This window comes from Castanea sativa, chromosome 1 (assembly GCF_040712315.1).
Source record: "Castanea sativa cultivar Marrone di Chiusa Pesio chromosome 1, ASM4071231v1".
Lineage (NCBI taxonomy): Eukaryota > Viridiplantae > Streptophyta > Magnoliopsida > Fagales > Fagaceae > Castanea > Castanea sativa.
Window position 1 is genome coordinate 37,209,248 of NC_134013.1, and position 25,551 is coordinate 37,234,798.

Here is a 25,551-nt window from a genome sequence, read left to right on the forward strand (position 1 = left end):
TATAGACTAACACGAGAAACCCATAGTTTCTCCAGACACATAGATTTCTGCCGATTGGACCATCATGAAAACTGAAGGCAAAAAACTGGCGTAGTTACATGAGCCATTGATTTAATTTTACAATTTTGACATTTCAATTGTCAGTTCTATAGTAATCTTAAGAAAGAAGAATATCCAACCTAATTGCAGAAACCACATTGCTAGATCAGAGCTCATTTAGCCCCGCTATGTGGTGGAAAAGCTTGACAAGTACGTCTGTTTCTGTATCAAAATCAAAATTGCCAAATAGATATACACCATATAATATATATGTCGCTTGGACTACGGATTATCTAAAAAAACAGCTTAACTGGAGCACAGGTAACTGCTTGCAGACATGATGTGGGACCCAAGTAACACTGACACGTGTAGAAAGACTGACTACTCCGGATAACCGTTGACAATTTCACTCTCTTTAGCTACAATATCAGCTACAAAAATGCTACCTGAGTCACACCATCCGCCCAAAACATCCCTTTTGGGGCTCTGCAACATGGGTTAAATGTGATTCTTGTTAACTGTGCGCAGGCAGAGAAATAAGTGCAGAGTATCACAATACTACATGCTCATCCCTTAAAGAAAAAGCTTTGTGTATGTAAGTAGATTTCTTTGTAACACAGACATTCAATTTCAAAATATTGGTTGATATATACTTTCATGTCAAATCTCATTACAGGGGAAAATAACATGGTAAACACGTGAACCTCAGGAATGAGAACCAATCAACCACTTTAAAGATGGCTTTGGTTCTATTCCTCAAATCTGTTCATTCAATTTTCAATGGAGATGATTCTAAAATCTAAAAAATCAATGGAGATCAAATGTGGACATACTCTGCTCAACAAGATAATTTATACTAAGTTGCATGCATATGGTCAAACCTTTAGAAAGATGCAAGAATGATATTTAGCTATCACAACATACATGCACACGTGTGAGCCAGCACAGAGAATTTCAGAACCAAGTACCTTGCAAAACCCAAGCCAGTTTGAGTCTCCTCTATAGGAAAATACCTTCTTGTTTTCTTTCCACTGTCCACAAAAAACCTGCAAAAATAAATTTGTTATTTTGTCATAAGATAGGGTGCAAATCAGTACCACATGAGCTAATAAGTTACTTTACCAGTTTTCTGCTTAAAGATGTTCCACATGGTAAAAAGGAACCAAAAATGATTCATACACTTGCAATTTTTTTTTTAAATAAAAAAATAATATAAAATAAACCATATCACACTTCCTTTATAAATTTGAGTTAAAAGCAATTTCTGTAATCAAAAAACATGAGAACACAACCAATCTATACTATATAAACAGGAAATTCTCTTCATTAGATGGAATTATAGGTAGGGTGATCAAAAGAACAAAACAACTACTTGATGTAATATGAAGCAAAGTTCATCCCAAGTTGAAAGCATCAAACAAAAGGAGAAATGAAGAGAAAAATGATTTCAGCTCTGGTATCTTTGAAACCATTTACCTCATAGTCAACCCCTTGTATATAGATATGGTCAGGGTCAATTGATGAAAAAGCAAGCCCAGTTATCTGCAGTAACAATGAGAAGAAAAGTTATTTCTAGCTGTTACATCCAATCCCAAAAAACATGAAAATCTGTGGAACTTATGTAGCTTGATCCAACAACAGCACAAATTTACTTAAGCTTGGCAAGAACAACAGGTGTGAACTGTTTGCATGCCTATTCTAAATTTCTTACAGTTAATCCATATATGTGAACCAACTAGCAAAAAGCTTGGCCAACCCCCTCTCCCCCCAACCCCTGTCCCACCTAATCTCCAGTCTCCACCCCGAGAAATAATGACAGCTCCAAAAAAATAGCAACACAGGTGAGTTTGCATGATCACCATAAATTGACCATGGGAGATTGTAAGAGAATCTGCAGTTAAGAAACTGACATCTGACACTCATCTTTCAGGGAGTAAATGAGTAAGTTTCAAACCAAATCAGATAACGGTCCAAGCTTTCACCAAAAAGATTTATACAGGAATGACCTTAATGAGCCTCTGAATCTTACTTAAGAATCAAAACATTCCTGATTCTCAAACGTACTCATTTTCAATCCATATAAAAAAATGACGTACCATAAAGGCTTAGGTACATACATTAAACATTGGGTTCGGGTTGGGGTTGGGGTTGTTGGGAAAGGTAGGATCAGTGAAACCTTTGGATTCAATTTCTACATGTTGTACATTTCATCAAAGATTAATGCACAACTAGAGGGGGAGTGTTGGAAAGTATAATTGAAGACCAAATCTAGAGACATGGATTGCCAGCAAATATAATAGGATTGATTAATAAAGCAAGGGATTGATTGCTAGAGAAATATGGGATTTACGTAATCAATAAGCAATTCAAATTCAAATTATTATTGACTTTTATGTGTAATCTCCATTATAAATATGTATTTCATTGTAATTATCATCAAGAAAAAGTGAATGGGAAAATTTAGCTCTTTAGGCTCATCCCGCAATGTAGACCATAAGGCCAAAACACAAACTCGCATTCTTCTCTCTTCTCTCTCTTTTCTCTATCACTCTATCACAAATTTCTACAAACAACAAAAGGCAATAGGCAATCCTACAAAAGGGTCTGAGTATTAAACACCAAATATAAATGCAAAAGGACCTAAAACAAAGACAAACCAAAAAATTTCATAACAAATATAGACATACCTGGATCATAAAAGCATGTTGCACAGACACTGACACGGTACAAGTACGAGTACAGGGGTATGGCATTTCTTGAAAAACTAGAGTATGACACGTCTGGGGTACGGCTATTAATAAATTAAATAATGTTTATTTTTAGGTATATTTTAAATATTTTTGGACAATTTATATTTAATTTAAGTTTTAAAATTAGTAAAACCTATCAATCAATTTTTCAGTACTAATTTTACCAACAATGTTTCAATTTAATAAATAAATAAAAATTATATCACAGCAATAATACATAACCAAACAAATTATTTTACCTAATGATATTTCAACTAAATAAATACTAAATAGACAAATTGCTCACAGCCAGCAAGCAACAACAAATAAAATAAGTCACTACAAATGCTAAGCTAAACAACAAAACAAACAAATAAACCAAAAAAAAGGTCACAACTACAAATATTAAACAACAGGTCACAACGAAAGTAAAAAGCAAGAGAGAAAATCAAAACTCTTTTTTTTTTTTTAAAAGAGAACCCAAACACAGAAAACCAAAAAAAAAAAGAAAGGAGAGAAAACCTAGGTCGAGCGCAAGGCTCAGGGACAAAGGGTGCGAAGGAGATAGAGACTAACCAGCGTAGTTTTGGTGACGCTGACGTCGGAGGGGCTTCGTTGGGCGTTGGTGGCCAATCTACGTTGGAGGGAAATGCAAGAGGGCAAACCAAGAGGGAAACATGAGAGGGAGGCTGAGAGAATGAGAGAGAGGCTGAAGGCTTTTAGTTTGATCGATGGTCGGTAATGGTCCAGGTGTAAAAATCAAGATTTTTTTCACGCTATCCAAGTGTCTGGGACATACCTGGCATGTCGCTACCATGTCGCCAACATGTCTGGGACATACCCAGAATCTTTTTTTTTTTTTTTTTAACTCCTGGTATGCACTGGATACTCTGTTTAGGCGTCTCTTACCAATACCTGTGTCTAACATGTGTCCAACATGGGTACTGGGTCAAATTTGGCATGTCCATTCAACATAGATATAACATTCTTGATTCACAAACCCAAGACAACAAGAAACAAAAAATACAATTTTTTATGAGACCGTGCAAAGCATCGTGCCTTTTTACCCAGTTAAACCCTGGACCCATGTATTGTGTCCACATCACATGGAAAAAAGAGGACAAGAAGTAATCTCATGCCATGCCTCCAGGGGAGGAGAGAGAACCTGATTTATGCGTCAATTAGGTTGTTATGGTCCAGCAGCTAGCATAGTGGTTCTGCCAAGCTGCCATGGAAGCCATGCTAAAGGGAATGACGATCATGTCAACTACATCAGAAGTTGTGGCGAGCTCTCCTGAAGCAAGTCAATCTAGGAAAAGAAGCCACCTATGATGGCAACAAGACCCTGGTCCATACTGGGACAAGACTGGGTGCCAGTTCAAGCACTCTGACAGATCTAGATGATGGGATGGAAAGGAGGGGGGATTTGAGTTGGGGAGATAGAATTTTCCAAATTTTGAATTTAACAGAAAAGAGTAATGGCAAGGACAATTTGCTGATTATTGATCACTCAAGGGGGCAATACTCAAATTTGTACCATAGGGGGAGATTGAACTAAACCCAATATATATATATATATATATATATATATATATATATATATATATATATATTTTTTTGGGAAGAGGGGGGGGGGGGGTTCAATTAACCCAAAGTGAAAAATCCAATGAAGTATTCACAGCTTTGATCTATGCATTTGATTTGTAACTTCAAAAACACAGTTTTAATCATTGATCAACAGTTTTTTTAGAAATAATGGAGGAAAACAGGTTGAAGGGCAGAAGTCCGGGGGTGGTTTGCAAGCTTGATATTGAAAAAGCTTATGACCATGTGAATTGGGAGGCCTTGTTCTATTTGTTGGGCAGGATGGGTTTTGGTTTGAAATAGAGGGGGTGGATTAAGGCTTGTGTAACATCTGCCCGTTTTTCAGTTTTGGTAAATGGATCCCCTGAAGGTTTTTTTGGAAGCTCGCGTGGATTGAGACAAGGGGATCCACTATCCACACTTTTGTTTCTCTTGATAATGGAGGTTCTTAGTAGACTCTTGAAGAAGACAGAGGAGTGTAATCTTAATCGAGGTTTTCATGTGGGAGCTGTGAACGCTATTGGTGTGCGTATTTCCCATTTGTTATTTGCTGATGACACTATCTTATTCTGTGATGCCTCTAGGGATTAGTTGCTGTCCATAAGGTTGGTGTTGTCTTGTTTTCAGGCTTTTACTGGATTGAAGGTCAATGTTAGGAAAAGTGAGATCGTTCCCGTTGGGGAGGTGAATAATATAGATGCTTTGGCCAATATTCTTCAATGTAGAGTGGGCAGGTTGCCTATGAAATATTTGGGGATGCCGTTGGGATCTTCTTTTAAAGCAGCTGCAATTTGGAATCCTATTTTGGAGAATATGGAGAAGAAGCTATCCGGGTGGAAGCATCTCTATTTATCTAAAGGTGGTAGACTCATGCTTCTAAAGAGTACTCTCTCAAGTCTCCCTACATACTTTTTAGCCCTTTTTACTATTCCTAAAGCTGTGGCGACTAGATTGGAAAGTATTCAGAGGAAGTTTCTATGGGGGTCTTCTGAGGGGAGTTTTAAGTATCCGTTGGTGGCCTAGGATAAGGTGTGTTCTCCCGTTGAGAGGGGCGGGTTGGGGGTTAGAAGTGTGGTGGCATTTAACCAAGCTCTTTTAGGGAAATGGCTGTGGGGATTCGGTCACGAAGTTACCCATCTCTGGCGGAGAGTCATCTCCACAAAATATGGTGAGGAGCAAGGAGGGTGGTGCGCTGAAGTCTGCAGGAGAGCTCATGGGTGTGGTCTCTGAAGAAGCATTAATGAAGGGTGGGAAAGCTTTTCTAAGCAGTTGTCCTTTGTAGTAGGTGATGGAACTCGGATCCGCTTTTGGCATGATAGGTGGATTGGTGAGTTTACTCTAAAAGACCGCTATCCTAAACTCTGTGTGTTCAGCGGTCAAGGACACTTGCATCTCAGAGGTTTTGTGGGCTCCAGAAGGGGGTTCTGTTAGAGTGTGGAATTTAAGGTTTTATAGAGCGTTTGAAGATTGGGAGTTGGCTGCATCCTACTCTCTTCTTCAACTTATCCAATCTCGTATTCCTCGGGGTGATAAGAGAGATACTCTTAGCTGGCGGCTAAAAGGGGATGGTAATTTCGACACCAGGTCTTACTACCATGCGATTCGGGGTACCTTGAATTCTTTGTTTCCTTGGAAGGGTGTTTGGAAACCAAAAATTCCTAATAAGCGCGTGGCGTTCTTTTTGTGGACTGCTGCACATGGCCGGATCCTCACTTTGGATAATCTAATGCTTAAGGGTTGCCCTTTAGCTAATTGGTGTTGTATGTGTTGCCGTGATGGGGAGTCGGTAGACCACCTTCTTATTCATTGTCCTGTCACTCATTCCCTATGGGCTTTCATGCTTCAGGCTTTTGGCATTCATTGGGTTATGCTGGGATCGTTGGCGGGTTTGTTATCTAGTTGGCATCAATGGCTAGGAAAGCATAATTCGAAAATTTGGAATTTGGTTCTAGGGTGCTTAATGTGGATGGTGTGGTTGGAACGAAATCGTCGTTTCTTTGAAGATAAAGAGAAGACGATGGAGGAGTTAAAGATTTTATGCCAACACAATCTATTGGAGTGGTCTCGTTGTTGGGGTTTTACTGAGTGTTACTCTCTGAGTTTATGTCTTCCCTTAGCTTAGTTTCCTAACTCTCCCCTTGTTGTTGTGTGTTCCATTTTCTCTTGTTGTTCATCATCATGAACATTTTGTACTTCACTTTTATTTTCTCCCCTCATTAATATAAGTTTATTGATTACCTATCAAAAAAAAAAATGGAGGAAAACATCTTGCATAATCAAGTAAGCTCCTCGCAAAATATGGCTCAACGGAATAGACAATAAATAAATTTCATAGAATTGGTCTTGATTCCAATCAAAAAGCATTAAGAACTAAAAAAATCCTCATCATATCTTCAAAACAGTTCCACAGGTTTGCTTCAATTAATTTTGTGGAAAGGGTCCAAACAAAATGATAAAGACCAGGGAAGAACAAGCCATTTAATATATTGACTGACCTCATATTTTGAGCAGTGCACCCATCTTGATAATGCTGACCATCTACATGCAAGATGTAAAAGATAAATCAGATTCACATTCTATGGAAGGTGAAAAACTTCAGCATTACAATTTCTGTTCATCCATCTTCTGGGCATCCAAATGGAGCATAGGTGAAAGTAACATGTACTCTAACATGCAAAAAAAATTCTCTGCAAGTGCCCCACATCATCAATATGTACCATGTACTTCTGACAGAAAGTAAAATGGGCAACCAATGCCATTTTGCGTTTAGAACAATTTAATGGTGACCAACCTGCGGGGATCAAATATGGTCACAGTACGATCAGCCCCACCAACTGCAACATTACCAGTTGAAGAACCGCAGACAGCATAAAAGACATCACCAGGGGAACCACAGATTCGGTGTAGACAACCGCCATTTTCTTTCATTCGTAAGTCCCATATAGTCAGCTGCAGTCACACCACCAAAGCAAGCACAATGTGATATATGCAACTAAAGAACAGAGGAGCAGAGCTCATCAAGACATTGAAGAAATTAAATTGTCCACACCTGGCAGCCTTCAGTGATGGCTAATATAGAGTTTTCATTCCCATGAAATAGATTTTGTATAAAGTTCAATGAAGAGGGATACCAGAGTCTGCAATGTGGCCACATCAATAAAGAATGATGTCCAGGAAGAAACATCCACATATTGTTTACAAAACACAAGTTGTTGATATAAGGAACTAAATAAATCTTTGGTAATAAATCATACAAACAAGTTTTCTGAAGAACTAAAGATCTTCATAATTGAGTACTGCTATGGGATAGTAAACCACCAAGCAAACTTAGACCAGGACAGATGCACAAGGATTATGTACATTTAGTCATGCCCTTCCAGCTTGCAATTTTTAAAACTTTACCATGTGTAACAGTAAATTGGGAAAAATAATGGTTCTGTCATACAACAGAAATGAATCCAACTAAATATTGAGATGTAATCTAAAACAGAAAAACTAGGAAGAGATAAACTTCCTAAGGATATCTGCCCTCCTTTTTAATTTGAATTATACAAAATCTATTGATATAACCCAATATTCCAAAATTCATCATTCAAAATGTGACGAAGTATGGAAGGAAGGAAACTGATAGAAGTCAAAAGTAATGCCTGCAATTACACGTGTCTGGACTAAATCCATCTCAATAAATCTCAAGAAAACAAATATTTGATATGCTATGAATGAAAATTAGATATAAAATGAAAATAAAATGAGTAAAAACAAGAGATCTCTATTTCTGTAAACTTTAACCATTGGTGTCACTACAGTAAATTAACATTACCATTCGACAGTAGTCCTAGAATGGAACACTATCAAGATCATATAATGCCCAGGAATCAAATTTCAAATATTAATATTGATCGCATGCCCCACCCTCCTCTCCCCCGCCCACCCAAAAAAAAAAGATAATAATAATAATAATAATAATAATAATAATAATAATAATAATAATAATAATAAAACCTATGAAATGGTATGCAATTATATTTTTTGATAGGTTGGTCATCAGGATGCACGGCATTTAAGTAAAGCAATCACACGGATAGCGAGCAATGCTAAATTTATTAGGTTGTATTTGGATGAAATTTTGATAAATTCATAATTTTAAAACTCATGGGATTTAAATATATAGGAATTTTAATCCCATCAATCTAAATTTTTGTTTTTTGGATGTGTATATTAAAAATTTAAGAAATTAGAGTACTGTAATATTCACAATGATGATGGTAATGGTAGAGACAATTATTTTATGATGTTCACTGTGGCGTCTTAATAGTGGTTGTGACCAAGATTGTCAAAGTCTGGATCCTATATAGGATCGTGGGAGGACGATGGGATCTTGGATCATGAATTGTATTTTTTTAGGGAAAAAGAAAAAGCAAAAAACACATTATTAGTGACTTTGTATGTTGAATAATCATACAAATTATGAATTCATCCATAATGTGTGTGTGTGTGTGTGTGTATATATATATATATATTTGCATCAATTGATGCACCTATACTAACAAAACAAATATACTTCACTTTAATAATACTATGTATCCAAAAAACTCACCAAATGTTTAATTAGCAACCAAGTGCCAAAATAACTATCAACACATTTGGAAAATGTTTTCAAAGTTCTAAGTTCCAAGTTCAAATCCAAAATAAGTTTGCAAATGACAACTAGTTTGCAAACCCAATTGCCTTCATTGTCTTCTACAATTAGTTCCTAAGGTTTGATTTTTGAGGATAAACGGCAGACCCTAAGGTTTGATTTTAAGGATCTAGAGAGTAGGGAGGGAGCATCTTCAGGTTGATTATAGTTTATAGGGATTTAGGGAATAATTTTTTAATTTAAAGTGAGGATTTTTTTTTATATTTTAGTTCAAATGGGGGTATTTTTGACACTTCAACACTATCTAGGGCCTATTGGGCTATTTATATCCATTGGGTTGATTGGGCTTCTGTTTTTTTAAGCCAACCCAAAGCAAGTTTGGGTTTTTATTATCATCATTCTTCATAGGATCGATCCGATCCTACACGATCCTATTGATCCAACACGTGATCCTGAAAAATACATGATCCTATTTCGATCTGAGTCGTTTTGGCCTAGTTAAATTGTATGATCCTATGATCCAACTCCTGATCCTAATAACCTTGGTTGTGACAATGATGGTAGCAATGGTCATAGTAGGGGAGGTGTGTGGTAGTGATAATAAGAATAGGTGGTGATGATAATGGGAGGATGGTAGTTGCACAATGCATGGTGGTTGTGGTGGCGTGGGACTGGTGATGAAGGCATTGGTGAAGCCAACGGTGATGACAGGAAGGTGCAACCAATATTAGTGGTTGTGGCAACAACGACAAGGTGTGGTTGAGACAATGGTGGTGGCAAAAACGGTGGTGGTTATAGTGTGAAGAGTATTAAGTTGTATGAGATAATAATGTTGGTAGAATTTTTACAATGACAACTTCTTGCATGGAATTTGAAAACAAAATTTAGATGTATGAAAATCCAAATTCAAAAATCCATGGAGTTTTTTTAAATAAAACTCTTTTGTTAACCCAAACAAGGAAAATTAAAATTGGAAATTCCCAAATTAACACTTTGACTAAAATCCAACTCATAATCCTTCATCAAAAGACAGCATTAGAGAAAATAAATACCGTACATGTTACTTACGTATGTAATGTTCTGACATGGATATCCTGGTCATAAACATCAACCGTTTTGCAGAAGCTACGTGCCACAGCTGCCTGGAATGAGACCAGTCAGCACAACAGAGATGCCCTAATATAGGGTGGAAAAGAACAAGAGGCGCACATACAATTTTTAGAGTAGAAATGGAGCTGAATCTCCAAAAACTAATCACTAGAAAAATTAACATGATCTCTTTTTCACTTCTATATCTTCACTTTATTTATGGGAATTATTTTAGTCTTGACCTATCCTATAAATTTCCAATTGCTGTAGATTGGCAATAATCTACTTTAATTAGCATAACTGGTCCAATACAACAACAAAAAAGTTTTGATCCCAATTTTTTGTGATTGGCTATGGATCCTCAACAAAGAAGTCCAATAGTGTAATTTATTTAGTCAAAGGTTGACCCATATTCATTTAAATTATTGTTTGGATGACAAATGGAAAGAAAACAATTTATGACTTGAGTGACAGATATGTTTCCAATTGACTTATAGGGAAAACACAATATAAGCAATTAACAAAATTTGCCTAATGATACCACACTACTTTCCAGGTGAATTTTTGCATACCCTGAATGGAATCTACTAAGGTGAAAAACCCCACATTATATAAAAAAATATATATTAGTTCTAGCCTTCTCCAAAAAATATAAGTAGGTCAGCACAATTTTACCCATTGACATGCAACATGATAAATTTAAAATCTCTTCTCATGTGGTAAACCATTAAAATGTAAATTAGTTTAATCAGGAAGAATAGAGGGAACATGACTTAATAATCCAACAAATTTCAGCTTCAGCAGTTCCAGCTCCTGCTAACTGACTCACGGATATGCATCTGAGAGATACTGGTGTTTACCAGATTAAGTGTCTTTAAAATGATATGAGTTAACTAATGAAACAAGGTACCATAGACAATTGACTTGGACTGAAGCAAAGCCCTGCCCAACCGCCTTCACCAACACCACCATCTTGTGGCAATACTGAATACGTCAGCCTATTAGCATCTGGAAATTTCAGCAGTATTACAAATAAGTCACTTCTTTTTTTTTTTTTGATAAGTAAGAATGATATATATACGAAGGTTACTCTATGCCTGAAAAACACATAGCAACCCAGAAATACAAGAAAAAGAAAACAAAGAGAAACAAGAGAGAAAACCAAACAACAAAGAAATTACAATAGGAGAAGGGAACAAAGAAAAGAAGGGAGGGAATCACTAGACGTGAGTCCCCACGCCCGAGACCAATCAAAAAGAGTTCCACAAAAAGAAGCAAGCAACTGATCACTAGAGCTATCCAAATCCTCAAAAGTCCTCCGGTTCCGCTCCTTCCAAATACACCAAAGGATGCACAACGGGACTAAATTCCAGATCTGAGACGAATGCTTCCCCAGCCAATTCCACCATCCAAAAAGCAAGTCTGGAATCGAACTAGGCATAACCCAAGCCAAGCCAAAAGTTATAAAAACAAAGCTCCATAACCGATAGGCCACCTCACAATGGAGAAGAAGGCGATCTACCGTTTCTCCACAATGACGGCACATAATGCACCAATCCACAAAAACCAATCTCCTCAATCTCAGATTGTCTCCCGTTAGGATCTTATTCCAAGCTACACACCAAACAAAAAAAGAAACTCGCCTAGGGGCCTTTACTCTCCAAATAGCTTTCCAAGGAAAGATAGTTGAAGGAGAATTTCTTAATTTGTTATAGTACGACCGGATGTCAAAAGCCCCATTAGGCTTCAATTTCCAACTCATCCGGTCTCCAGCATCCATAGGAGGGATTATAGCACCTAACATACGAAGAAACCGCAGCCCTTCATCCATCTCCCAATCATTAAAAAATCTACTAAACCGAACATTCCAAAATCTTTTATCCTCCGCCCCTTGCCTATGCAAAGAAGTTTCAACAGAAGCCTCCTTATCAATGGCAATGCCATACAGCCTAGGAAAAGCCAATTGAAAAGGTTGATCCCCATACCACCCATCCTGCCAAAACCTCACCCTATTCCCCAACCCAACCACAAACTGACAATTTTTGCTGAAATCCTCCCAACCCATGCGGCTGCTTCTCCACAAACCACACCCATGAGCTCCCCTACCCAGCTTTGAGGTCCATCCCCCCCAATCTTCCCCATATTTTGAAGCTACTACCCGCCTCCATAAACGACCCTCTTCCTTACCAAACCGCCACAACCATTTCCCCAATAAAGCCTTATTAAAGGTAGTGAGTTTCCTTATCCCTAAGCCACCATTGGCTATAGGCGCACAAACTTTTCCCCATCCTACCAAATGAATCTTGCTATCTCCCCACAGGAAATCCCTTTGCATCTTTTCAATTTTATTAGCCACATGAGTAGGAATTGAGAACAACGATAGAAAGTAAGTCGGAAGACTAGAAAGCGTACTCTTGAGTAACATCAAACGACCCCCTTAGACAAGTACAACTTCTTCCATCCAAATAATTTCCGGTTAATATTTTCCAAAATTGTATTCCAGATTGAAGGGGAGTTAGCGAGGAGCTCCCCATGCCAAGATACAACATAGGTAAAGATCCAACTCTACAGCCCAATATATCCGCCAGAGCATGCACATCACCAACCTCCCCTATAGGAACCATTTCACTCTTATGCACATTGACCTTCAAACCTGTTACTGCCTGAAAACTAAGGAGCAACAACCGAATATGAAGAATTTGCTCCACATCTGCATCACAAAAGAGGATAGTATCATCTGCAAATAATAGATGTGAAACACGTTCCCCACCATCCCTCCTACCCTCAAAATTAAAACCACGAATCAAGCCAACTCCCTCCATTCTTCTCAACATCCTACTGAGCACCTCCATCAAGATCAAAAACAGCATAGGAGATAGGGGATCTCCTTGTCTTAAACCCCTTGAGCTACCAAAGAAATCGGCTGGGGACCCATTGATCAAAACAGAGAACTGAATTGTGGATATACAAGAACGGATCCACTTACACCACTTCACTCCAAAACCCATCCTATTCAGTAGATACAACAAAGCCTCCCAATTCACATGATCGTAGGCTTTCTCTATATCGAGCTTACAAATGACTCCAGGAACTCTACTCTTCCCACGACTATCCACACACTCATTCGCAATGAGAACCGAGTCAAGGATTTGTCTCCCACCCACAAAGCTATTCTGATTCTCAGAAATCAATTGATCTAAAACCACTCTCAAGCGATTAGCCAAGACCTTAGCCAGGATTTTATACACACTCCCCACCAAACTAATAGGACGAAAATCTCTAATATTGGAAGCATCATTCCTTTTAGGAATTAAAGCAATGAAGGTCGCATTAAGGGATTTTTCAAACTTGCAATGATGGAAAAACTCTTCAAAGACCGCTAGGACATCTTTCTCCACTACCTTCCAGCAATGATGATAGAACGCCATAGTGAACCCATCCGAACCTAGAGCTTTGTCCCCTTCCGTATCCTAACAACTTGAAGAATCTCCTCTCTCTCAAACTTCCTTTCAAGCCAAACCCTTTCCCCGTTCTCAATGCGATCAAACTCCAAACCCTCCACGTAAGGCCTCCACTCCTCGCTCCTTGTACAAATTTTTATAAAATTGTACAACTTGAAAAGTTACCTCGGAGGCCTCTTCAAAGACCACCCCATCCACCTCCAAGGTCCTTAGATGATTAGAACGTCTATGGGAGTTAGCCATTTTGTGAAAAAACTTGGTGTTATTATCCCCTTCCTTGATACATAACATCCTAGATTTTTGTCTCCAAGAAATTTCTTCTAATGAAAGAAGATGCTCCACCTGGGATCTCAAACCAGCCCTATGAACTATCCCCCATCAGAGAGACCTAAATCCCCCTCCTTAGCGTCTAGGGTTATCAACTCCTCCAGTAATTGCTTCTTTTGACGCGCTACATTACCAAACTCTCGGCGATTCCAGTGCACAATGTCCTCTTTCAGAGCCTTTAATTTTTTCGCAAGCACAAAACTAGGAGTACCTGCAAAGGAATGTCGATTCCACCAAGTTTGAACTCTATCCACAAATCCCTCCGACTTCAACCACATATTTTCAAATCTGAATGGACTCTTCCCCCTTGCCATTCCCCCTGCCTCCAAGAGAATTGGACTGTGGTCTGAGACAAGATCCTGTAAGATCCTTTGAGTAACATCTGGGAAATGATCCTCCCAATCAGGAGTGACCAAAGCTCTATCAATCCTTGACATCATTGGTTGATCAGAACCATTGGACCAAGTAAAGCTACCTCCTTCCAAAGGCAAATCAACCAAGTTGAGATCCTCAACAAATTCAGAAAATTTTTCCATAGCCGTGGACAAACGAGTCTCTCCCCTACGCTCGCTAGGAAAGCGAACTATATTAAAGTCCCCAAAGCAGCACCACGGAATCCTCCAACACTGCTGAACTCCCACTAGCTCATCCCACATGAGACCCCTCTCAACATTCTCATTTGGGCCATAAACGCCTGAGCAAGCCCAAATAAACCCATCCCCCACCCCTTTCCACTTTACCGACACTGAGAATAAACCCACCATAATCTCCACCTTATCCAAAACCCTTTTGTCCCACATAAGCAAAATACCACCAGCAGTCCGATCACCTCCAAGACTACCCAACACATATGGGCAACCCCACAAACTACAAACCAGCTGTCTATTCATACTAGCAATCTTTGTCTCTTGTAAACAAACAACATCACACTTCCAATCCCGCAACAAGTTCTTCACCACAAGACGTTTCCGAGGATCATTTAAACCTCTAACATTCCACGAAATCATTTTTATCTTCATAAAAACTAAAATATCCCCAACTACAAACACCATCACGAGACCACCCTCTATCTTCTGTCATAATTCACCGAAGAAAACAAGTTTTGCAGCTCTCTGCAACCCTTATTTTTGGACTTAGCCACCTGTTTGCTGCCCATTACTTTCCTGTGTAACACATTGGCTACCTCCATCTCTAATTCAAGCCTCTGTAATAGAGCAATGCACAATTTCTCATGTCGACTCATAGATAACCCAACCAATTTACTAAAGCCAGGAATTCTGTGTTTCACCCACCCAGAAATATCTATGTTAGTTTCAATACTAAAGACCTCATCAACCTCCTCCAACTCTGCCAAGGTTGTTGAACCACTCGGATCACAGATTTGCAGAGGAAAGGCAACCTCACCCACAGAAAAAACAGCTTCTTCCTCCACAATCATAACCTCCCCAAGAAGGCAAATTTCCTTGCTAAAAAAAGAATTAACCTCCTGACCCACTACCCCCAAGCCCCTTGGTCCAGCTCGCACCAACTCCAGAAAGAGGTCAGGGAGAAAAGGTCCTAACGACCGTGGCACAAAATTGAGAGTCACTGACCTCTTACCTACAGAAAACAACCCCCTCGAGTGCGAAGTGGAACCGAGAAAGTAATTCCGGCCACAGCTCAGCCTGAAAACCATCGCCGGAGGGGACTCGGCACACCCCGCCACCCCTACCGGTGGCGCGCGACGCCGATGAGGCGAACCTGCCAGATCCCCGGTGCGCCGCGTCGCCGGTAACGGCAAAGCAGGGCTCGTCGGAGACTCTTGAGACACCGAAAGGCACAGGCCACCCTTATCGGCCTGAGCCCGTACCTTCGGAGACCACACACGACCTCCGGCCACCTACGACGGCGTCACAAAACACGTCGGCCTCACCCCTAGACATTCCCCAGTCTTCTCGTGAATATCGGCTGAAGGAAAGGGCTCAACCCACTTATCGGAACACTCCCCAGGCTCAAAGGATAATGGGCTTGTGAGCTGTGGGCCTAAACACTTCTCACTAACTGTCATTTGGGCTACACTGCTTTGGCCCAAACCTGCACTCCAACTTACCCTGAGGCAACTCCCTTACCAGCCCCGTGAAACCCAACCTGCTTCCCGACTCTCCTTTCTTCCTATCCCAGGAAACCCGCCTCCTCCCCATCACATCAACCTCCACGATAAGACCTCTCCCTGTCCAGCATGGTCTCCTTACATCACTCATTTTCCTATTGTCATAGGCTTTTGCATTCAAACTGGAACTTGGGAAGTGTATCCTACTTTCTGCCACTGACTTCTCATTAATGCACTTCTCCCTCCTATCACCTCCTCCCACCACCATCTTATCAAACTTACCTACCGGAAAAACTCCCACCTTAGCACCTGTGAAACTCCAGTTTCCCTCCATCTTCTCCCCTCCTAAATGCATCTTCATCCCCTTGGCAATGGAACCTACCTGCTTTGGCTGCTTTCTATCCTCTACTCTTCCATGAATGCCTTGCACAGCTTCACCAAAAGTTCTAGGGTGTTTAGTCTCCAGAAATTGCCTATGCACCTGAGGAACAAGAGTTGGAAGACCCTTTCCACCCACTGCATATTGGGAGGGGTACAACACCTTTCTTAGTTCAAGGCCAAAAGCCCTCCAACCATATCTCTCTTTGCCTTCAGGGATAATGATCGACCTCCTACACCCGCCAACTTTTAGTTCAGTCAAAAGTAAAAACTGACCAAAGGAGTTGGTGCTCCGCTGGAGAGTATAAGCAGTGTCACCGTCCCTGAATGTAAAGAACTGTTGAGAGCTTGCCCCAACAACAATGTGTTCAATGTTCTTCATCAGCCATAGTGTTGCATTCTTACCCATGAAGACTGATCTCATAGAATATTTGCCCCTCATAAATCTGTAACAAGAAATAACACCCCCCTTCCTCTACAACTAATTGAAAAAACTTGGATTCGATGACGAAATTGTGAAAACCCCCCATAAATCTACCTTACTGTTTACTCCCTGAATTCTTAATCACTAGACGAACTTAATTAAAATGAGTTCAAGATTTAAACACAAGATACGCTAGAAAAATCTGGCTCTAATACCATGTTAGCAAATCCATCCATCCATAAGATTAGTAGAAATGTAAAAGGGATAGAGAAGCTGTTAGAAAAAGGATGTTTATATTAAGTCACTTCTACCATTTAAGAGAACAAATCCAGAAATAAAAACAGAGTGGAAGCCAGCAGGAAAACAACTACTCCACATATATTTTTATATGTTGCAATTCAATTTGCAGCATGACATAAGTGTCCCTCAAACCTGAAAATTTAGCAGTGCCCAAGGAAAAGGCGCAAGATGCATTAAGCAAATCCACAAATGCATTAAAAAGGGCTGAATGAGTTCTAATGACTTTCATGAAACAATTTTTTTTTATATGTAATAATAATTTTATTGAAAGATAGAAACTACCTCATGTACACAGGAAATATACATAGCCTAAAGGATACAAAATAATGAGCATTACAATCGAAAACAGAGAAAATCAATAAAATCTACAATAACCAAGGGCCTTGCAGCTCAGTCGCATTCCTTGGTCTCTCTTATAAGGAGAACTAGGGTTCAAATCTCCCATCCTGACTTATTGTAACAATTGTCAAAAATAAAATAAAATCTACGATAGAATTAGTATCACTAGACCCATAACCCAATACCAATCAAATAATGTTCTAGTAAAGACGACTTTAATTTCACCAATGAGGCTTTCTCATCTTCAAAAGTCCAATGATTCCACTCTCTCCAAACTCACCACGCATAAGGGAATTAGATTCCAAACTAAAGAAGAGTATTTTCCAAACCAGTTCCTCCATCCAAATAAAAGATCAACAACACTTCCCCATATAACCCATTGAACCCCAATCGCCATAAAAGACAAATTCCACAATGCATATGCAATAACAGATGATCCAGTCTCATCATTTCTACTACACATGCAATACCTATCAACCAAAGTGATTCCTTTCTTCATAAGATTATCACAAGTCAAAATAATTCCCCAAGTTGTTGTCCACACAAAGAACACAACCCTTCTTGGAGCCTTAGCACACCAAATGCTTTTCCATGGAAAATGCACCCAAACAAAGCAAGCACTTATGCCTCAGAAGGCCTCATAAAGGCACACATCAAACCAACCATTGCCATTTGACTTCCACCTCAAACGATCAGGCCCTTTTTCTTCGGGATACTAGAGTACAACATATCCAACAACGAATCAACCAACTCCAATTTCCAATTGTTGAAATCTCTAATGACTGGCATTTGATGTGAGTGTAGTCCCTTTATTTGGATAATGAAAATAAGAGGCAACTTGCTGCCTTCTTTAAGCCCAAAAACACTCAATTTCTGCCACCAAGAAATCTCTCCAACAAGCCAACCTTTCCACCTTTGATTTCAACCCTTCCCTATGTGCCCCTTTCTTCAAACAATATACACACTTTCCTCTTTTTATCCAAGCCTTTTGAAATTCAATCAAAAAAAAATTTATTAACTGGCATCTTGAAATTCAGTTTTGTTCCAATTTTTCAAATCCATAAAGGCCTTTAGTTTCCTAGTCAGTACATAACTAGGTGACCATTAAAATTATAACTATTCTGCAAATTTTCACCTTCTCCACAAACCCTTCTGCCTTCAACCACATATTCTCAAACCTAAGAGCTCCTTCTCCTCTTAGCCTAGGAAGCACATGCATGGATACGAGAACGGGTATGGGTACGGGCATGGGTACGGATACGGTGACAAGGCAATTTTTTAAAAATTAGGACTCTAGTAAAGCGGGGATATGTGTGTGCATACATACATACATACATACATAATTGTTAAAAAATCTTTTTGTAAGTATATTAAAGTCTAGCGAATATACATATACATGTATCTATTGTCTACCTAAATAATGAAAAAAGAATAATAAATAGTTAATTTACAAAAGAAAATTTTAAAAAGGAGTTGAACTAACCTAAGCACACACGGAAAAAAGTCACGAAACAAATGGGCAAAAGAGGGAAATATGAATTTAGATCTGGCATTCAGTCCTTCCTGAGCGAGAAGAAGAAGACGAAGACAAAGACAAAGAAGAAGAAAAAGAAGAAGAGGAAGAAGATTTGTGATGGGCTGGGTTACTTAGTCTTTTTTTTTTTTTTTGCAGGCATGTCCCGGCAGTATCTCGGTCGTGTCCCAGAAGTCTCCAGGCTGTATCCAATTATTTAAAAAATACATAAAATAAAATACAGCTAGGACATGCGTGTAGCCGTGTCCTAGGAATATCCTGTGTCGCGTACGCATATGACACGGACACAGCAGCCAATTTGCCGTGTCCATGCTTCCCAGAGTCAGCAGTCCAATCATTTCCAATAAGATCAAGCTATGACCCTAATAAGATTGAGCTATGATTAGACACAGGCCTTGGAAAAAGCCACCAAATCACATTGGGATAATGCTCCGATGACACTAAGACTTGATCAACCAAATGTACACCCCTTCCTCTAAGGGTAGATCAATTAAGTTCTAATTTGAAATAAAATCACTAAATTCTGTCCTATTGGACTGTATCTAACACATCCAACCCTTTCACTTGGGAATCTTCTAGCATTAAAGTTCCCCTACACAAGCCAAGACACCTTCATGATATGCCCCCAAACTCCTCATGTAGGGTTCTTCCAAGTCAGTCATCATTCAGGCTGCAAACCCCTCACATAGTATCAAAATCCCAAGTCTTCTAACAAATAGCCATCAATTAACTCATCAAACCTTCTTTTAATTCCTAACTCATCAAACCTTCTTTTAATTCCTAACACAACCCTAAAACCATTTATTCAACAATTCTAAACTCTAAATTAACATATTCTCCTAATCCTAAACCCACCAAAACCACACATAGACAAATTACCCAATTTTTCCTATGTCATGTCATTTCATCTCATCAATTTTAGTTTCTTGCAAGCACACTATAATGTAATTCTTTTTTTTTTTATAAGTAAGAATAATATATATACAAAAGGCTACTCTATGCCTGAAAAACACAGAGCAACCCAAAAAATACAAGGAGAAGAAAACAAAGAGAAACAAGAGAGAAAACCAAACAACAAAGAAATTACAATAGGAAAAGGGAGCAAAGAAAAGAAAGGAGGGAATCACTAGACGTGAGTCCCCACGCCCGAGACTAATCAAAAAGAGTTCCACTAAAAGAAGCACGCAACAAATCACTAGAGCTATCCAAATCCTCAAAAGTCCTCCGATTCCGCTCCTTCCAAATACACCATAGGATGCACAACGGGACTAAATTCCAGATCTGAGACGAATGCTTCCCCAGCCAATTCCACCATCCAAAAAGCAAGTCTGGAATCGATCTAGGCATAACCCAAGCCAAGCCAAAAGTTAAAAAAACAAAGCTCCATAACCGATAGGCCACCTCACAATGAAGAAATAAGTGATCTACCGTCTCTCCACAATGACGGCACATAATGCACCAATCCACAAACTCCAATCTCCTTAATCTCAGATTGTCTCCCGTTAGGATCTTATTCCAAGCTACACACCAAACAAAAAAAGAAACTCGTCTAGGGGCCTTTACTCTCCAAATAGCTTTCCAAGGAAAGATAGTTGAAGGAGAATTTCTTAATTTGTAATAGTACGACCGGATGTCAAAAGAAACACTATAATGTAATTCTTTAACCATTATTACACCACCATACATTTATTGGACCATTTAAACCCCTCAAATTCTAGGACAACAACCACAGCATCACAGGTGAAGTTTTAAAACCCCTTCTTTGTGCGGCTCCCCACCCCTGTTATGGCCCGAACTTCTAGCATCATATTAATTGAGCATAAACTAGCAAGATTTGAAGAAACCCGAGGCACATAAATGGTATATTAGGCCCAGATCACTTACCAAATTCAGACACAAAGAAAGAATGATTGAATGAAAAGAGAGAAAGAGGACGGGGGGGGGGGGGGGGGGGGCTTTTAGTTAGCTCATTGGAAGAGGTGGAAGCTCCTTGAGGAAGGTCTCAAACGGCCTGTATTCACCACCACTGCTAGGTTGCCATCAGTGATCAATCAAGTTTACCTACCTTCCAAGAAGCTAGATATTTCAACTTACTTCTGGGTAAGGCAATGCAGGCACACTAATTTATCAGAGAGAGAGAGAATCATCCCACTGGTAAATTTCAAGGACAACCACTGCCACAATTCTTAAACTTTCAATTAAAATGATACAATGCTGCAAAGTTTACAATCAAAGCTTATTAAAAGAAATAAAAACATCATGATAATTAATATAAAGAAAAACCTACCTTTACCAGTAGTATCTAGTTTAGATACAATGAGGTGACCATAGGAATCTACACTTCCCAACATCAAGTAGTCAGTGCCTGAAAATATCAAATCCGATTAATTAGTTATGAATGTCAAGACCTGCTACCACATTAAGAATCCTGAAACAAACAGTAAAAAATAATAAAATATGAAAGTTGCTATAACATTATCTGGGAATAATATCATTAGTACCTTGATCAAATGGTCTACATTTTAAAGATTCCATTCATTTATATAGGTATTTGGAACCACCAAAGCCTTTCCACTTTCCCCAACCATAAAATTTGATAATTTCAACCCAATTGATACTCAATTTCTACAATGCAATCATGGTTTTCTATACACATCTATAGTCATGAACTTTAATGTGAAGAATGCAAAGTATTGCCAAATGAGGAAAGCATAAATAGGATGATCTCACAGTAACAAGAAAAAAATTGTCTAACACACCGCAAATGCTGCTCAGCTGTCCAACTTTAGAAGCATACATTATTGTCAGAACAACCCACACCAGTGTTGCATAACATTCAACAGTTTCTAGTAGAAAGAAAGAACTAAACCTTATTCAGACTTGATTATAACTTCAAAATGTTCATTCAGGATCCAATTAGAGGTAAGGACCCACCAATGTTCCAGGTGACCTGCCAAACCCAACTAACATCTTAAGAATATCAAAAGATAAGAGACGGTGAAGTTAGAATCGGTGATTGTTGGGCCGGATGTTTTTAAGAGAACTTTTTCTTTGTCTAGCTTAACAGGGGGCAGAATAAAATTACGGAAAATTTCCCCACTATGTTTTTAATAATTTCAATAACAGCACCTCATAATTTTATCATAAACTTAACACGTTTGAAGTTTGGAAGTAGATATAGAGTTGAATAACATTTAAATTACGTACTTCTCAAAAGCAAAATTTTGTGGTGTCATCACAGCTTCAAAGATGTCCTTTCTCCTTCTTAAGCATCTATTCCTTAATTTTCCATTTCTTTTTTGGTTAGTTCCTCAATTTTATACTTCAAACCATTAACCTGAATTAACCAAGTCAATTTAAATTTCATACACCACACACACACACACACACACACACACACACACACAGGGAGAGAGAAGACCCATATTTCTCAAATTTCGAATTAAAAATTTATAGTTCACCCAAATAATCTTCTTTTATCCAGTAGCAAGCCAATTTATTATACCAAGACGAACGTGGATAAATAATAATATAACCACATTATATCATACCCTTGGGCTGCAATGTATCTAGCTTCTTTTTTTTAATATAAGAAATAAATTTAATTAAACATACACACGCACACAAAATAAGGGGCACAATCGTTAAACACAAACAATACAATAGAAAACACCCTAATACTAATATAACATCTAAAATTCAAAACATCTAAGAACTCCAACAAGTTCGAAGAAGAAAATGAAGTCAATTTTAAAAAATCAACTCACAGTTGCTATGCAAAATAGAACTTGCAATGGAATAGCTAGTCTTGTTAAATATTTATTTGGTCGTTTGGTTGTGCTTATTCTTGCAAAATAGCTGTTCATGGGGAATAAATATTCCTTGTCAGAGAGGTGGAAGTAGGTATTCCTAAAACTGATGAATAGATAAATTGATAAAATGGAAATTTAATTTTATAATTTTTATAAGTTATGATTAACAATAGAATACAAATAGAAATGAGACTAAGAAGTAAATTTAAATATAATTATAATCATAAATTATAGGTTTATTATTCTAACCTTATGTTTGGACGGAGGGGATATGGAGACAAAGTAGAAAAGTTAAGATCATCGGAATAGACTAAAAATTAGTACGTTCCAATCAGCCTCCCCTCTCCTCTCCCCCCATCCCCCTCTGTCCCAAACATACCCTAAAAGATCATTTATTTTCATATTATCGTACATTAAATTATACATTTCTTGATAATAGTTACACATTTTTTTATTAGTAAGTTACATAATGGGTGTGGGTCTTGAACCAACAATCTTACCCTCTGCCGTGCTCTTACAAGGGGAGGAGGGGCTGTTTGTAGCAAACCTCATTAATTACAAAAATATTACATCGTTACAATTAAATTAAACAGATCATAACCTATCACAATTTTTTAAAATAAAAAAACTATATTTTTTAAGTAAAACATTTACAATGTGTTCTTACTTCAACCATCTGTTTGAAAATTTTTCAATAATATGCATAATTATATAATAATACTATAATATAAATTTTCTGAATTCTGGATTCTATTCCACTATGGGAACCAAATAAATGAATAAGAATTACAATTTCATTCCTTGTAATATTTGTTCCAATTCCTACTCTTTTTATACAACATTCCAAACATTCCCTAAAATCTCATTGGTGAGGATGAAACATTCCAACTGAAATTGCACCATACAGTGAAAATGAAGCTGTTTAATCGAACAGATCGCCACAAAGCAAATTAACCCTGCAAACTCCTAGCAACTTTGTTTATAATATTTACCCAAAAAGAAAAAAGGGGGAAAAGAATCTAATCAACCAAAACAGAAAATAACAACTTGAAAAGACAAAGGCTGTTATTTTTATTTATCAGAAAAAACAGATTCCGATAATTTGATCATCCACAATGTTCTTACAAAGACTCAATCACACTTAGAACTTGTCATCAGGTCTAAGAGTAAACATAATTTTATTCCAAAAGCTTTTTTTTTTTTTTATGTGGAACCTTACTGAGGCAGGGTCCTTTGGACCCACCCCTAGGGAGTAAACCACGGATACATGACCCCACCCACCAAAAAAAATTGTGTATTAGGTAATCCAAGGGAATTCCTATTGGGAATTGAACCCAGGACATCTAGGTCTATAGACCATCCCAAGCCTCCAAGCACTAGGCTACACCTTCATGGGTATATTTTTATTCCAAAAGCATAGCATTATATCCATCTGCCAGCATCATTGTGTCTAAAATCTAAAAATAAACAAACATAACTTGGGAAACAGCAAACCACACCAGACACAACTTGCAAACATTGCATTAATACAAATTTATGCTCTAGAACTACATTCCATCAGCCGTGGCCTAGGCGCCTAGCGAGCAAAATCCAATTGCCAATGTAACAGCCACTTACTCTCAGTTTCTGTAAGCACTATACTCTGGATTTCTGAACGATGAGGACAGCGGTTGACTAAGAAAGAGTCCATAACCTTCAAGAAGGAAGATCATAGACGACGGGTTAATAGACGAATAATAGAGTAGCAGATATAGAGTTCTCATTTCCAAGTGTCAAACAGGATCAAGAATCTATGCTAATGGACAATAGCCCATGATTTCATACCTGTGCCTGTCCAGGGATCAGGAGGCTTTCTTTCCCTTTGTTTACCAAAGAATCTTCCAGAGATATCTTTAAAAAAAAAATCCATAACCATTATTATTACCCCACTTGATGCGTCAAACAAAAGAAATTATGTTGGAATGCATCAAAAAATAAAAAATAAAAAAAGACATCACATTTATGCTTATGACAAACAAGCAACCAGACTTGTGGTCTTTGCTATTCTGTGCTGCACCTAAGCATGAAAAACCAAAAAAAAAAAAAATACCCATAACCATTCCTCGTTTTCTGTTTTGTACAAGTTTCAATTTAATTTCTTTGATTTTGTCATTTAATTTGATTTCCTATTTAACAGTATCAATCACTTCTTATACTAAAAAAAACTGTGGGTCTTTTGTTTGTATCCCTTTTTAATAAATAAAAAAAGAAACATGTTTTATATATGAAATGCACATAACACCATCACAATCAATTGGAAAAGTTGATGGGTTGAGCAAAAGATGTAGGTAGGAGTATGTATATAAGATTATAGATAGATGTGGAGAGAGTAAGTAGTATGTACCTGGAGTTTGTAAATGTGGGAACCGGAGGCGATGTAAGCCCAACAAGAAGAACCGTCCTTGCTAACCTGGGCAAGGATTGGAACTCAATTTTTTTTATTTAAAATATATAAACAGAGAAAGAGAAAGAGAAAGTGTACATACATGTAGGGCGAGACGAGTGGACTGTATGTTTCCGGGAGATGGATTCTGAATGAGTGTGGACGGCACCACCGCCTTCCTCAAACTTCTCGCCTCCACCATCTCTCTTTCTCTCTCTCTGTATTCTGTATTCTGTAATGTTCTATTCCAATCAAGGTTTTGAATTCCGGTCTGGAGATAATATGGATCGACTACTAGAACTGAATGTTTCAGTATCCGTGAGTAGTACAAGCGTCCCATTTCGAGATTAATTAGGGTTCATTTGGATAGAATTTATTGTTGAAA

General features: G+C 38.2%; 1 protein-coding gene across 1 annotated transcript; it reads right to left on the reverse strand.

Moving 5' to 3' along the window:
• LOC142612974 (uncharacterized) lies at nucleotides 1-25,506 on the reverse strand. The gene is made up of 13 exons (XM_075785153.1): nucleotides 25,270-25,506; nucleotides 25,128-25,193; nucleotides 24,569-24,634; nucleotides 24,362-24,437; nucleotides 21,220-21,297; nucleotides 10,991-11,088; nucleotides 10,060-10,133; nucleotides 7,402-7,489; nucleotides 7,144-7,301; nucleotides 6,848-6,890; nucleotides 1,516-1,581; nucleotides 1,008-1,085; nucleotides 1-525 (listed from the first exon to the last, which is right to left on the reverse strand). The coding sequence occupies exons 1-13, from the start codon at nucleotides 25,504-25,506 to the stop codon at nucleotides 421-423; spliced, it is 1,233 nt and encodes a 410-aa protein (XP_075641268.1). The 3' UTR covers nucleotides 1-420.
• Nucleotides 25,507-25,551: the final 45 nt, after the last annotated feature.

What these genes read in the sequence shown, in the direction of transcription:
- LOC142612974 (XM_075785153.1), bottom strand. Translation starts at nt 25,506, where the DNA reads ATGGGACGCTTGTACTACTCACGGATACTGAAACATTCAGTTCTAGTA. An exon ending in CCACTCGTCTCGCCCTACAT is followed by an intron (nt 25,194 to 25,269) that starts GTATGTACACTT and finishes ATCCTTGCCCAG; the next exon opens with GTTAGCAAGGACGGTTCTTC. An exon ending in TACAAGGGGTTGACTATGAG is followed by an intron (nt 1,086 to 1,515) that starts GTAAATGGTTTC and finishes TTATTTTTGCAG; the next exon opens with GTTTTTTGTGGACAGTGGAA.